This window comes from Tinamus guttatus, unplaced genomic scaffold (genome assembly GCF_059628265.1).
Source record: "Tinamus guttatus ecotype Peru unplaced genomic scaffold, ASM5962826v1 Tinamus_guttatus_pri_ptg000249l, whole genome shotgun sequence".
Lineage (NCBI taxonomy): Eukaryota > Metazoa > Chordata > Aves > Tinamiformes > Tinamidae > Tinamus > Tinamus guttatus.
This window is the reverse complement of record NW_028288783.1, coordinates 2,167,540-2,182,261: the sequence shown is the minus strand read 5'-3', so window position 1 is coordinate 2,182,261 and position 14,722 is coordinate 2,167,540. Positions and strand designations below refer to the sequence as shown.

General features: G+C 40.6%; 1 protein-coding gene across 1 annotated transcript; it reads left to right on the top strand.

Annotated features, from left to right (window-relative positions):
• The first annotated feature begins 5,531 nt into the window (after window positions 1-5,531).
• Window positions 5,532-11,673, top strand: LOC104570747 (histamine H3 receptor). The gene is made up of 3 exons (XM_010217785.2): window positions 5,532-5,778; window positions 9,066-9,232; window positions 10,894-11,673. Exons 1-3 carry the CDS (start codon window positions 5,532-5,534, stop codon window positions 11,671-11,673), a joined length of 1,194 nt encoding a protein of 397 aa, XP_010216087.2.
• The last annotated feature ends 3,049 nt before the right edge of the window (window positions 11,674-14,722 follow it).

Here is a 14,722-nt window from a genome sequence, read left to right as displayed (position 1 = left end):
CCCCCTCGCTTCCCCCCCCTCGCTTCCCCCTCTTCCCCCCCCTCTTCCCCCCCTCTCTTCCCCCCCTCTCTCTTCCCCCCCCTCTCTTCCCCCCCCTCCTCCTCCTCCCCCTCCTCCTCCCCCCCTCTCCTCCTCCCTCCCTCTCTTCCTCTCTCTCTTCCTCTCTTTCACAAAACTCTCTTCTAGATATCTGCACAGATGTTCCCTGAGGGAGATACCCTTTTGTGCATGTATGTAAGACCCCATACACAGCCTTTTAAGAACAGCCTTACATGATGCCCACGGTGAGAAATTTGCAAGTGATTAGATTGTCTAAACTAACATATCTGTCCTTATAATATAGTCCATACTTGATGTTGCAGGACATGATACAAATAGGTTTGTATGTCTGGACCATTTTCAGTGGAAACATAAATATTTCCATAATAATGAAAGTTTGAGATGGGTTACAGACATTGTCACAGGGAGATGTAGTTGTTACTTTTCATATCGGTACTACTTTCATTCTGACAGCATTTGCCTCTTTGGGCGTGCTTTCATGATCTTTAGTAACGGATCTGTGCACTATTTGATTACTAAGGGGTAGTCAGGCTTGACTGCGTGTTCACATGCCTGATGAATTAGCAGAGCAAGCAATACAAAGTTCATGCTGGATTTATGCTTTTGGCTGACTGTGAGAGGACAGACAATACTCTACCTGGCATACAGCTGGTTAGTGAAATGATGTTCCATCAAAGTGTCAGGAACAGATTTGAACTGACAAGAGTAATTTTTGTCCCAGATCAGTTCTTTGTCATGTTATTGTGACATTAGATGGATTTGCTGTGTCATTGAACCAGTATCAAGTTGAATTTTTCTCTATCACTGGATGAAAGCCATATTCACGGCTGGAGAATGGGATTCACAGAAGTCTGTCTGAAATGAGGGCACATACACAGTACTGAAAGGAGTAAGTAGATATGCTGAGGAGTGCAATGGAGCTTGGTTATAACTTTTCATATACTGCATTTCTTGCCTGGTGTTGGGTGTTGCAACTCACCCTGAAGGCTTTTGTGGATATGTGAGAGTCACCAATTATGTAAATGGAGAGGGGAAAAAGTAATTCCCTTCTCTCTTTGTATATATGTATAAATGTATAAAATGTAGAAAGATAATCCAATCTAGTGCACAGAATAATGCACAGAGGCAATTTGCAAAATCTTATTTGAAATAAATATCTATTTTGAAATTGGCTTTCAAATGTTGCAAAAGCAGTTTTTATTTGTAAGCGTGGTTCAAATGCATGTAAACAGCTTACTCATAACACAAAAGTTAATGGCTTTGAGGAACTTAAATGCCATTCTATTTACAGTTTTGTGACTGAGGACTTCCTTTGCTGTTATATTTCACTATTCTTGTTACGCTTCCTTGCTTCATATGGATAGTGTTATGCCTTGTGAGCCTGATTGCTGAGAGGAGCCTTCAGTTTCAAGAGGACTTTGATTCAGCACACCTATTTTCATTGTCATGAGTTAAGGAACTGGCAGAGATTTATTCATTTTACTTTTTTGCAAGGCTTAAAAAAATCAGAACATTTATAGACTACTATTCTATAGACCAGTAGTCTATAATCAGAACATTTATAGTCTAAGTAAACATCTGTTGAACAGAAAAACTGTAGGTAAGCCCAAAGTATTTGAGCTGGCTGCTTTTCTATCCCTATACTTTTAACATAAAAATGCTTATGTAAGAGAACTACTTGCATTTTGTGAATAAAGAATGGATTGATTACTTTGGAAAAATGGCCTTCACAATTATTGACTAGGTAAACTGGATCCAATCTTTGAAGTATGGGAGGAGGAGCACAACATGCAGTAAATCTAAAACCACATAGAGGAGAGTGGTGAAATTACTACAGGGCAATATTTTTGAGGCTGTGGATTGCATCTAGTGTTCCAACCATTTTGTCATACCATTCATCTATTTGAAAAGACTGTCATGTTTTTCTGAGAAATTCTTGCTCTCCAGCACCCGGGATAAGTCAAACATCTGGATACTTAATGCTTGCAGCATTAAAGCTGTTTTGACCAGTATAGTATTCTAGAAGTCTTCTCCACTCTATTGGATGTTTTTCAGGGTCATGTTAAAATGTATGTTCAGTATTTGTTTGTGAGTGCACCTTTAATGCAGTGACACGGAGTGCTTTGTTTGCCAAACTGGTTTCTAGACAAAGTCCCCTCATCCGCTCACTTGCTCGCTCACTCATCCATTTCACTCCTTCATGCATTGCATTTCCTTCTGTCTTTGCAGATGTCTAATTGCTATTGTAAATACAGGGTGGGGATTAGCCTATGAGTGTCAGTGAGGTCCGTCCCAAACTGCAGTAGCCTTTCTCTGATTTACTCTCTCAAGTCTTAAAAAACAAACAAACAAAAAAGCCCAAAACAAACAAACAAACAAAAAACCCCACCTGTTGTAGAAAATGCTGTTTACCTATTATTTTGGACAGATATTTAGCCCTAGTGATTTTCATGTCTGTCTCCTTTATGTTAGCATTTAATTTTCCCATCCAGAGGGGAAGGAAGGAGAGACCACAGAGGTTTTTCCCACAGCCCCATAGAGAATGATAAAAAACTTAAGCCTTCCATGTGACCTCTCTAATTTTAAAAAACAAGAGATTGACTGTCCTCTGATGTCACACGGACATCCACTGATGTCAGTGAGAATCTCTACTTTTAATGTCATGTCTGACTTGGCTCCAAAGCAAGATACAAAACCAGTCATGGTTCAAAAACTCTGCACCTCTCTCATGCATTTACAATCAGCCACTTGGTCATAGGATGATAGGACAGGTCAGGTAGGAAGGGACTTCAGGAGATTTCAAGCCCCCACCGCCTTCTCTAAGTAAGTTCAGCAGGGAGATCAGACCAGGTTGCTCAATGCTTTGACCAGAAGGATGTGAAGGACTGTTCAGCCTCCCTAGTATGCTTGTTCCTATGTCTGTTGTCAGAGTAAAGAAGTTTTTCTCCTATACGGTCTGAATGTCTCCTGTTTCAGCTTATGCTCACTGTCTCTGGCCTTCCACCAAACACTCCTATGAAGAGCCTGTCTCAGCTTCCTATATAGCTTTCTCTTTGCTGCTGGGATGCTGCTGCTAGATCTGTGACTTATCCTCACACTCCCTGAAGGTCTCTTGGAACTCTTTCATCAAGCACAGAGAACTGGAAGACCTTGACAGTGAAGACAGAGGCAAAGAAGGCATTAAGTACTTCAGCCATACCTGTATCTGCTGTCACTAGATCACCTGCCACATTCAGCAGTGAGGCCACATTTTCATTATTCAGCCTTTTCATACTAATGGAGTGGTAGATGTTCTCTGCATGGGCCTTGACATCCTTTGCACGTTTTCCTAGACCATGCTACACGGCTGGATTACATTTTGAAGTTCTTCCTTTGTAGCCTGTTCCTGCTTCCAACTCCTCTACACTGCCTTTTCGTATTGTTGTTCCATTGCAAGTCCCTTCCTGATATGTCTACTTGTTTTTCTGAGAAGTGGGATGGATAAGTTTTATTTTTGGAAGGTGCTGTCCTTAAAGACTTGCAGATTTCTTGAGCTCCTTTGGTCTTCGGAGTTGCCTCCCATGGGATCCCATCTACTGGTTTCTTGAGTACATGAAGTCTGTTCATCTGAAGTTCAGGGTCTGTACTCTGCTACTCCCCTTCCTCACCTCTTTAGGAACTGGATCACTACTTCGTGATCCCCTCAGCCAAGGCTGCCACTCATTACACTTCCCCAGCTAGTTCCTCCTTGCTAGCGAATAGCAGATCCAGCTGTGTGCCACCCTCAGTGGCCAACCAGCTATTGTATCAAAAAGCTGTCACTGACACCATCCAGCATTCTTTTCAACTGCTTGTACCCCGCTGTGTTGCTCTTCCAGCAGATGTCATGAAGATTGAAGTCCTCCATAAGTAACAGGGTCTGTGAGCCAGAGACTTCCTTTACTTTCTTAAAGAAGATTTCATCCACTTACCTTGTTTGGGGGGGGTCTGTGACATACTCTCATCATAATGTCACCTGTGCCACTGTCCTCTTCTCTGACCCTGACTCAAAAAATTGCAACCAAGCTCTTGTCAATCTCCATATATTCAACCTGCTCCTGCACACAAAGCGAAACTCCTCTTCCTGATTTTCCCTGTCTTTACTGACATGTCTGTATGTGCCCATTGCAACATGCCAGCCACGTGAGCTGAACCACCACATCTGTCACTGCAGCAATGTTGTGACTTTGTGATGGCACGCAGAGCTGTAGTTCCCCCTGTTTGTTTCCCCAAGATGTCATGTTGGCCTCTGTCCCCTGCAGGGATGCCTCTGTTAGCTATCGCCCTGCTTTTCTTCTTGTGTGAGCTCTTGGTTGAGGATCAGCTGGCTCTGAGGCCTCCCTCAATGAGAGGTTCCCAGAGCATGATACATCTGCTCTTTTTCCTCCAGAGGCCACTCAGTGCTGTAGCTCTTAATTGCTCTTTACAATATGTTCCCCTGTGCCCTGCAGCCTCTCATCCCCCTAGCCTATCCAAGTGCATCTTTCTTTCCTTGTTTCTTGCCCTGTGTCTTGCTGTACACTCAACACCACAGCCTCAGTCTGAAAAAAATGGTTGTAGCCTTGCTGTGGTGCTGTGGAGCTGTGGAGCTGGTGAGCTGTAGGCATGGGTCATGGTCTGCCACTTTCTCTGTCACTCTTACCAGAATAACTGAAATGAGGAGGAGGAGGAAGCGATAGGCCTCCTTACACTTGCAAACGGCTAAGAATTTGGCATTTTGTTGAGGAGAAGATTGCTTTAAATTGCTTGCAAAGGATTAAATAGGCTAAGCCTATGATGTCCTCTGAAGCACAGGTATTTGGTCTTCTGTATTCAGGGTTTACACTTGTGTTTTGATTAGTTTGAGTTCAGAAGGTATTGATGACATTTCAGCTGTGTATAAGCTTGAATTTTAGAGGCTCTGTAATCAGCAGCATTAAGAAATATACATCTCTGTGTTTTAACTTAATTCACACAATTCAGTTTAAGGTATAACAGCAGGCACAACAAGGCCTACATTTTACAGTAAAAGTATATATAGTCCGAATCCAGCTGACCACTAGGGAAGTGAAAATGAATTCTGGTTTTAGCTTCAAGAGAATTCAGTGTGCAAAAATGCTTACATAACGCTAATATGCAAACCACTTGTCTTTTAATAGAGTTTTTTCAGACTTTTCAACCTCAGTAGATAAGGATCAGCTCTTAGGAGAAAAAGAGATAATTTACTTAAGCATATGCATGTAGTACTGCTTATGGGGAGTCTTTTACAGGTTTTCTTTTCAGGCAAAAATATACCTGCAGATCAAGGAAAATTAGCAAGTCCAGATGTAACAGCCTAGGAATATTGAATTATGTTATTTTGATACTGTGATTTTTTTTGATGTTTCAATATCCAGCCCATACTGAACCTCAGTCTTTTGGCTCAGCCTACGAGAGGTGAGTTTCTTCCCAGAGAGGTGACCTGGACACGCAGCATGCTCAACAGCACCGCCGAAGCTCTGCCGACCATGGCAATATGCAACAGGACGGCGTCCTCACAGCCATCCAACTCACAGTTCTCGCTGGGAGTGCTGGTGCTCCTGGCTGTCCTCATGGTGCTGCTCGCTCTGGTCACCATCCTTGGCAACGCCTTGGTGATCCTTGCTTTCCTACTGGACAGAAACCTCCGGCATCGGAGTAATTACTTCTTTCTCAATCTTGCGATTTCTGACTTTGCAGTGGGTAAGTTGCAAGGGTGGAGGCATGGAGTGTTTGTTCCTTTGCAAAGTTAAGAGAAGCCAGGAAGTATTTTGCTGGGTGGTTTCTTCAAAGATCAGTATTTCCCGGCTGTGTATCTAGGGGAGAGATAAGGAATGTGGAAACTTTAAGTGTTTTAGCAGTCTTTTATTTCCCAGAAATGCATTATAATGAGGAATACATCTGTTGTTGTATAAATATTTTTAATGTTACTGCTTCAGAAAAAAAGGAGCAACCACTGAATGTGAATACTGACTCAAAGAAAGATTGTATGCTATTAGTTTTGATTTACCTCTGCTCCTCCTGTTAAATTATTCATTGCAGACTCAAAATATCCTTATATTTGACAGTGTAACCATGTTCATATACAGCTACCTGTGTTACATGAAAGTAAATAAATGAAGTCTCTACATAGTGCTGATGGCTAATTATATGGAGTGCTCTACGGTATATTCTTTTTACTGGATGGACCTCAGGGGCAAGCTTTGGGCAGACAGATTGTCCTGCTGGCAGCAGGAGTCTTCACCTCCCTGTTTTCCTTATTAGCCCCCTCTTCCCATAATGTCATTGCAGAAGTATGTGTGTGTTCCCCATGGGTGTACAGTGAAGCCAGCAGCAGTGGGCAGTGGCAGGTCAGGAGGGGGGTGGTGGGAACGCACGGTGAGCAGCCCTTTGGCGTTCAAGCCAGGAACCAGCGCAGCAGAGAAAGCTTCATGCCAGCATCGTTCAGAGCAGATGTCCTAACAAACAGGAGATGAGGTAGATTCCTAAGCAAGTTCAGAAGTGCCAAACACTGATTTTTAGAAGGTTTTCCAATGAAGTCTGCCTGGCTCTTTTAATGTAGCTGCTTCAGTATAGGACTACAAAATTTTAAACCTGGATCCTAGGAAGAGGTAGTAACTGCATTTTGAGAAGTATTATAAAAATCTTCCTGCGTTGTCGTGACTTGAGGCCAGCAAATTGGTATTTCTGCATGCAAGTGCTTCTCTTTCAGGCGGTCACAGAGACCAGTATTCATCGAACCACAAGGAGGGAAGTATCACCCTCACTGATCTGCACTACTTCCAGCTATTCATATTCTTCACAAGTGCCGTTCTCTTTCAGTGCTGAGTAGTGTAGCACATGAGTTTTGCCTCTAAGACTACTTAATCTGTGTAATTTTTGGCAGACAGTCTCTAATTCTGAGGATCAGTCCATGGGGCAGAACCTAAATGATGCCTCTGCTGAAACATTTGTTTTCCTGCTGTCTACATGCAGTTGGCTAGAACTGCCACTCCATTACTCAGGTCTACTGGAAAAGTCTGTTTCTCCTCATAATTTATAATTTAATCAAGAATTTTTAAATCCTACCTTCTATACCAGTTCTTGTTTGTAGCTTTTGCCTCATGGACTCTTAAGTCAGCCAAGAGGAAATGGCTAATACAAGTATTTTGTTGGCTCATAGACCATCCACCTAGATCTGGTGACCTTTTTCTCTGAGATCAGTCAGAAGATGCTCTATTTTCTGAAACTGTTGTAGTATTTTTTTAATGTCTTAAGAAACTGGGATCTTTCCAGACAGTGTGACTCATGTCTTTTGCATCTTCTTGTTATTAAAAGTGAGAATAATTTCAAATACAGAAGCCTGGTTCTTACGCTATAGTTATACCTATAGCTAAATTCAGAGATTATTTTGGACATGGTGTCACACATTGTTTGATCACATTGAAGTTGGTGAGAACAGTAGCTGTTATCAGCAACTCTGTAAAATGAGTATTTTGCAGAGGAGTGATGCTGCTTGTATTTCAAGTGCGTATTAAGCGTATAAGACAAGTTATTGATATTGAAAGTGCTGCACGCTGGTGCCTGTGATAGCAGCCATTGCTATCAGATCCTTGCCCCAAAGATGATTATTGTCAGTGCGTCACACCAGCCTCAGTATGTTCAGTAAATTTTAAGATCTTGCCATCTTCAGCTGACATATTAAAAATAATAATCTGAAAAGTTTACAGTGGATCTTGACACTGCATAGCATTCTGTATTTGTCTCTAGTGGGGCAGCTATTTCAGGCATGGAGCATCAGACATTTTTGAAAGAATATTTGTGGTGGTAATATTACATTATAAGAAAGAAGTTGCTGAATTACTATCTTAAAAATAAAACACAAACAGGACTTGCTTGTGAAAATAGTTTGCTGGAAGCCAAAGTTTTGGTATCCTGTCTAAAGGCAACTCCCTACTTCAGCTTTATTTGTATTGCAAGTAGCTGTTACAAAACTAATATATGTGCTAGCAAATTAGCAATGATTAGTGGAGTCTTTTTTTTCACTTCTGGCAAGAAAAGTTTTGTTTCCTGATAGATGGAGAAAGGAAAAATTACTGGTAAATTGTCTTGGTAGCAATTTACAAACATTTTGCATTTGCAAACAACTACAGCACATTATAACAAAATGAAACATTACCTGATTTCAGATAGATTTGGGGCGGGGCAGGATTTTCATCCTTACTGTTTTATTTTGTTCTTTTCTCTGTGTTTAACACCTCCTTAACCGCAAGAATTTTAGTCTCTATTTATCAATCTTTCTTCCATGCTAGGGTAAATACTGACTTGTTTTTCTCATTGCCTAAATTTCTTTGTTCCTTGGCCTTTTAGGTGAAAGCTAAACACAGTAAACCAAAAAAAAAAAAAAAAAAATCAGAGTGATCTCAGCTAGAGAACCAGCACGATTAACATATTGCTTACAAAGAGTTTCATATCTCTGCTGTGATTACTCTATCCTTGGCAGGTTTCTAGACAACACACAAAATCTTCAGTATATTTTTGGTAACTTAGAAATGCTAACTAATCTCACATTAATAAGCAACATTAGCAACTTTTGTAGATGTGTTTGGGGGAAAAGTCTAACGCAAATGAAACTGTAGGATATATAGTAATAAAGTTACTTGTCTAAGCATAGCCGCAATGCATACACGCTGGGCACAGATCGTTAGAGTCTATAAAGCTGGTTAGACTGCAGTTTTCCTCTTCAGCAGATCCTTTGTTGCTGATTTCTCCTAAGCCTACTCCTAACATTTGGCATACAAAATTCTCTGAGGTCTGACATGTAGAAAGTCATCATCAGATTTCATGAGTATTTAAGAATTTCTATGTATAAATTACTTGCTAGTCTAAATTATTGGTATCTTACTAGTATTTCTTTTTAAATAAAGACTAAAATACTCTCTGCTTCCATGAACACCCTTCACAGTCCTGACTTTAACTTTGCATTGTGTCTTTACCATTGCTTTTCATAGGTGCATTCTGCATCCCTCTGTACATCCCTTACAGCCTTACAGGGAAATGGCAGTTGGGAAGAAACGTCTGCAAGTTCTGGCTTCTTATGGACTACCTTCTCTGCACAGCTTCAGTATTTAACATTGTTCTCATCAGCTATGACCGTTTCCTGTGTGTTACTAAAGCTGTAAGTACCCTGTTTATAGTGCCTCTGAGTTTTGTCTCAAGAATGCGGGACGTGGACCTTGCTGGATCAAATCTTGATATTAGTGATATACCTCTTGTTGCATTAGTGAGCATAGGCCCAAATTAACTCAAAACAAGAGCTCTCAAAATTGTGCTGGCATGTGAAAATTGCTACATTTTTGCAGGCAAACGAGGTGAATATTCTGCACTGAGCACACTCCAGGCCAGAGACAGTGCATCAGCTCTTTTCTCCTCGTTCTTGCTATGGGCTGCTGTTGTGCTACTAGAGAAACTGGAGGGGTGAAGAAGGCAAGGGAGGAGTGTGGCAATAAAAAAAGAGGGCTAAGGAAAGAGGAAGTTTGAAGTAAACTGTGAATGCCTGAAATTAGGCATGAGAGAAATAGGCACTGGTGATAGGGCAGTGATATGAAGTACACTGGGGATATGCAGGAATAAACTTTCAGTATGTGGAGCAGGTGCTACACAGGACTTCAGGTGCATGTTGTGTCTCTGTTTTCTGCAGAGAGCCCTTTGTACTTTATAGCTTGGTTCATATGAAGGATGGAGGTCAGCTTTTCTCACCAGTAATTGTGTTAGCTGAAGTGGTAGTGAAATGCGTGGGAGAGATAAAGGTTCCAGTTCTTTGGTAATTTATAAGGATGTCAATATGATATCTTATGTTACATTTCAGCTTTTTAAAAAGTATTAGGATTATTATACTTGTGTTCTTTTTATTAATTATTATTATTTTCTGTTATTTAATTTTATTTCAAGGAAAAAAATCTGGGAAATTAAACACCTGAACATTTTATATTTAGGAAACATTACATTGTAAAGGCAAAGACTCAACACTTACAAAGGGCCAAATTAAAAGCACCTATGCAAATTCAATTAAGACCTATGGATATTTATATGATAGTCTTTAATGACATTCATAAATATATGTGTGTGTGTGTGTGTGTATTTAACTGGATGTCTGACTTTGCTCCCAGAGTAATAGATTCTTCCTAACATCCTACCAAAGGGAATGAGCAGGGCATGAGAGCTATAAAATATTTGCCTCTTCTAAATCATATAGTGAAAAATATGTTCTAGGCCAGGAGCTGGGGGAGACAGGAAGAAAAGGGATGATTTCATGGCTTTGTCAGCTAAGGGCTGCAGAACTGGAGTCCATCCCTAGCTCCTCATGATATATATGGTAAATGCATTTTTCAAAGGTGTCTGTTAAATATAGGTGGCACATTTTCTGTCAGTTATACAGTCCCATTTCCCTGTAAAATGCTGTCAAAAGGCAGTGTGGTTGTCAGCAAATGGGAGTCATGCACCGAGCAACTGTAAAATGCTAATTACTCTGGCGAATCAGACTGCAGATGTCTCAAACAAAGCACCACAAATTAAGAGATGCTTCTGACACTGATGGATGATTGTGTTTCATTGCCTGGACCAGGACCCTAGCATTGTTACATTAACCTGTCAAGAGACACTCCTATGCTATGTCAACATCAATAAATTAAACATAACTGGGGACGTTTCTGGGTGAGCTTCAGCTGTTCAGCATAGCTGTAGCTCAGAATTATCAAACAGTATAGCTGCTCCTTTGCTGGTATTTTTGTGGCTTCCAAATATATCTAAAGGTATGATACTCTTCTTTGCTTCTCACAGGTGTCCTACCGAGTGCAGCAGGGAGCGGCCTCCAGCCCCGTTGTGAAGATGGCGGCCATCTGGGCCTTGGCCTTCCTGCTCTACTGCCCGGCAGTTCTCCTCTGGGAGCTCGTGGCCGGCTGCAGCGTGGTGCCGCCGGACGAGTGCTACGCCGAGTTCTTCAACAACTGGTACTTCCTGCTGTGCGCCTCCACCGTGGAGTTCTTTGTGCCGCTGGTCTCTGTGACCTATTTCAATGTGCACATCTTCCGGGATATCCATAAGCGTCAGAGACGTGGCAGTGTGTTGGACAGCGAGCCGCCCAAGAGCGGTGGCCTGTCTTGGAGATCTTGCCTCCTGCCAAGGCAAGGCTTATCTTCTTCGGAAGCAGAGGACAGTAGTTCTTCCTCTATGAGGCCAAAGAAAGAGTCTTTGGTAACTGTAAGCTCACTGCCATCCAGAGGTAATTCTGTAACCCCAGAGAATGACCTCTCCGCTTCTTTCTGTGCGAAGACCAGATCAAAACTGCAACAGGATAAGAAAATTGCAAAGTCACTTGCCATAATTGTGTGCATCTTTGCCATTTGTTGGGCCCCATATACATTATTAATGATAATTCGTGGGGCCTGCCAAGGAATCTGTGTCCACAACTCCTTGTATGAAATAACCTTTTGGCTTTTATGGCTCAATTCATCTTTGAATCCATTTCTCTATCCTCTCTGTCATGTTAAATTTCGAATGGCTTTCACAAAAATATTATGTCCACAAAAGTTTGCAGCACTGAGATCAAGATCTTTTTAGAAGGGGAAAAAAAACATATTTACATCTGAAAAGCTGTTGTAGTTCTACTGAATGAGGGATGTAAATGGCCAGGGTTGGTAAGCAGAGGTAATATCTTTCGGTAGGTTAATCTAGATAGAAAGGTAACAAAAATCTCTGGGTAAATATGTCCTTCTTCAGAGAAGCTTCCATGTCCAGAGACCATGTACTTTTCCCGGCTATTTCAATTGCCCAGGTAAATTATATTGCCTTTCTCTTCAAAGTTTGCCTTGACTTACCCTGTCAGACCATCCACATTATTTTAATTCTGTTTGTTGAAGATATTATTTTCAATAACATTATAGATTTTGTTTGTGTTCACAGATGACATTAGTTAATAATGAAATATGGATGTGTACTGCTATAGCTGGTATTGCAAAAGATGTAGATAAGGAAGAAGATGCAGATAAGGAAGAAGATTGTTATATCAAGTTAAATGTTTTCTGTTTTTCCTCCTCCTTGCTCTCTTCTTTTGCTTGCTTTTTTTTTTAGTCTTTTGTACTGCATTCAGAAGCATTTTTTTTTCTTACTATGTAATAGTTAATTTATGATTTCTGTTGTCAGGCACATAGCACAATTACTTGCTTTCACAATGTTTGAACATTAGGGACTAGTTTTAGAGACCTTAATGGCACCCTCTGTAGAAAGACATTAATCTACATACATGATCAGATGAAGTGGTAGAGAATCCAGAGATATAAGGCATTTATGCACATCTTCGGCTATGTACAAGTCTTCTACAGCCATAGATTTGAAAGATCATAGAAAAGAGTAGCATTTCCTATTCAAAGCTATTACAGAAATCAAGGCCAGGGCCATAAGCAACAACCTGCTGATCATGGTGGGGATTGTATCTGTTACTGAATAACCCAATAGAGCATCTTACAGACTTTGGAATATGATCTCTTTGGATCCCATCTGCTTGTGCCTCCCTCCACAAGAGCATTAGCCCAGCCGTGAATGGTGGGGATGGGGCCTGGCTTAAATCATCCCAAGCAAGAACATATCTTCTTTCTCTGTGAAGGAGGGGGGCTGCTCATCAGAGAGTCATCTGCTTTTTCTGAGTTTGTATAGTTATAGAGAGGAGAAATTCTGCTGCTCCCCAGCCAGCAGCACATGTGTGCAGTGAGCAGAGCTGTGCCAACACTTCATAGCTCCTCTAAGTCTTTTCCTGACTCCCAGTGAAACAGAAACCCACACTTGCCTTGCAGGCCACACTTGTCTTGCAGGCCTTTCTCATTTCCAACTATGGCATAATGCATGAGGACCAACGCAACTTCAAACTGGAGCAAAACCCCATCCAGTTCAGAATGTCCATAGCCAAGCAAATTTCTCAGTTAAAATAACTGAGAAACAGGTTAAATGCAAATGCATTTCTTCTCCTTTGTACATCTTCTCTTTATTTTACAAGACCTTTGCTGGAAGTTAAGATACCGGTTAAATGTCTTACACACTAATGGTGTGTTTGGTTTGCTGCAGGGACCAGAAGCATGATTAACCTTAATGGCTACTCATAGTATGTGTGGTGAAATAGCTGAGACAGAGGAGAGGTAAACTTCTCCCAATACTCAGCTTCCAAAATGTTTAAGGTTATTTAGTTACAGAATTCTGGAATTACCAGGTACTAGATTCCTTACTTACTTAAATAAGTAACTTCAGAATCTGCAGTTTCTTTTCTTAATATTGCCAGTAAGTACGAGGCTTGCAAATACTAAAGAAATGTGAATGGTAGTGGGTGTCCCTTCTATATCACAGTTTTGCTTAATGCAAACCCATGTTATTATGTTTAACTTAATGCTCTTTGTAATGTTCTGCTTCTAGGCTGGAGTGGCACTTAATCACAATCATTTGTCCTGCTGTACAGTATGACAGTGTAAACTACTCAAATTGAATATGTATTTGCTAATGTTGTAAGAAGTATTGTCTCTAACATACATTGGGAATGGAAAGAGATGACACGAACTACTTCAAAGATCTATTTTTTAAACAGAACATTGCTGAAGATACTCATCATGGACTACAGCATATGAACTGAAAATAATATAATATAGAAAATTCAGGAATGAAATACAGAAGTAGTATTTTAATAAACTTAAAGGAACATAAGAATCTTAATTTTGTCATTTTGTGAGGTTTAAAATACAAGGAAACACTGATGGATGGTCAGCTTTTTGGGAACAGTCTTGCTCAGGACTTGCCCAGGTTTAATGTTTTAAGGAAGGAAGATTGTTCATACACTCGCATGTAGAAACATGAAGTAAGTTCAACATCAGAAGAATAATGGCCAAGAACAAAGCCATTATTTTATTCTCTAATCACTAACATAAAGCTGCATTTTACAAATTCAGGAAGCAGCTGTGCTTAATCTGACACCTTCTCTAGGCAGACCAGGTCTTGTTTTCACCCTGATTTTATACTCTGTGTTTACCTGGCCTAGACTTTTTGTTCTGTTGTCAGTTTTAGTTGTGGAGATAAGACCTTTCCTTCTACAGCCTCATGCCTATTAACAATTCCTTTGCTTTATTTCTTCCTGTGATATTTCTTTTTGGCCTACTATAGGCTAGAATCTAAATTTTTGAAGCTATCAGGTTTCAAAACTGAGAGATCTAAAAAAACACTTCTTTTGGGGCTTTTCTACCTCCTCCCCACATTCTTTGAATACAGTTTTGCTTCATTTTTAGATCGGGAGTAATTTTTTAGTTGATGTTTAAATGGGAGTGGGCAAGATAGGGCCTTAGTCCATCACTTGAGCTTATAGTTGCTGCTAAAAGTCTGCAGATTTACTGAAATGGAGCAAAACACAAAACACAGGTGCCTGCTGCACCTAGTCATTTTCTTTAAACACAGTGTGTACCCCGCAGAGTTTTGCCATTCATTTAAAGTACAACTTGAGTAATGTTTAACATGCACAAAAAATTATTTTGTGTCAGTCTGATGAGCAAATAGCTCCTTAATGCTCTGTGGGAACTGTTTTGTGATGGTGTTAGGGATAGAGGGCTAAAGATCTCATTCTGGTTAACTTATCAAAGGA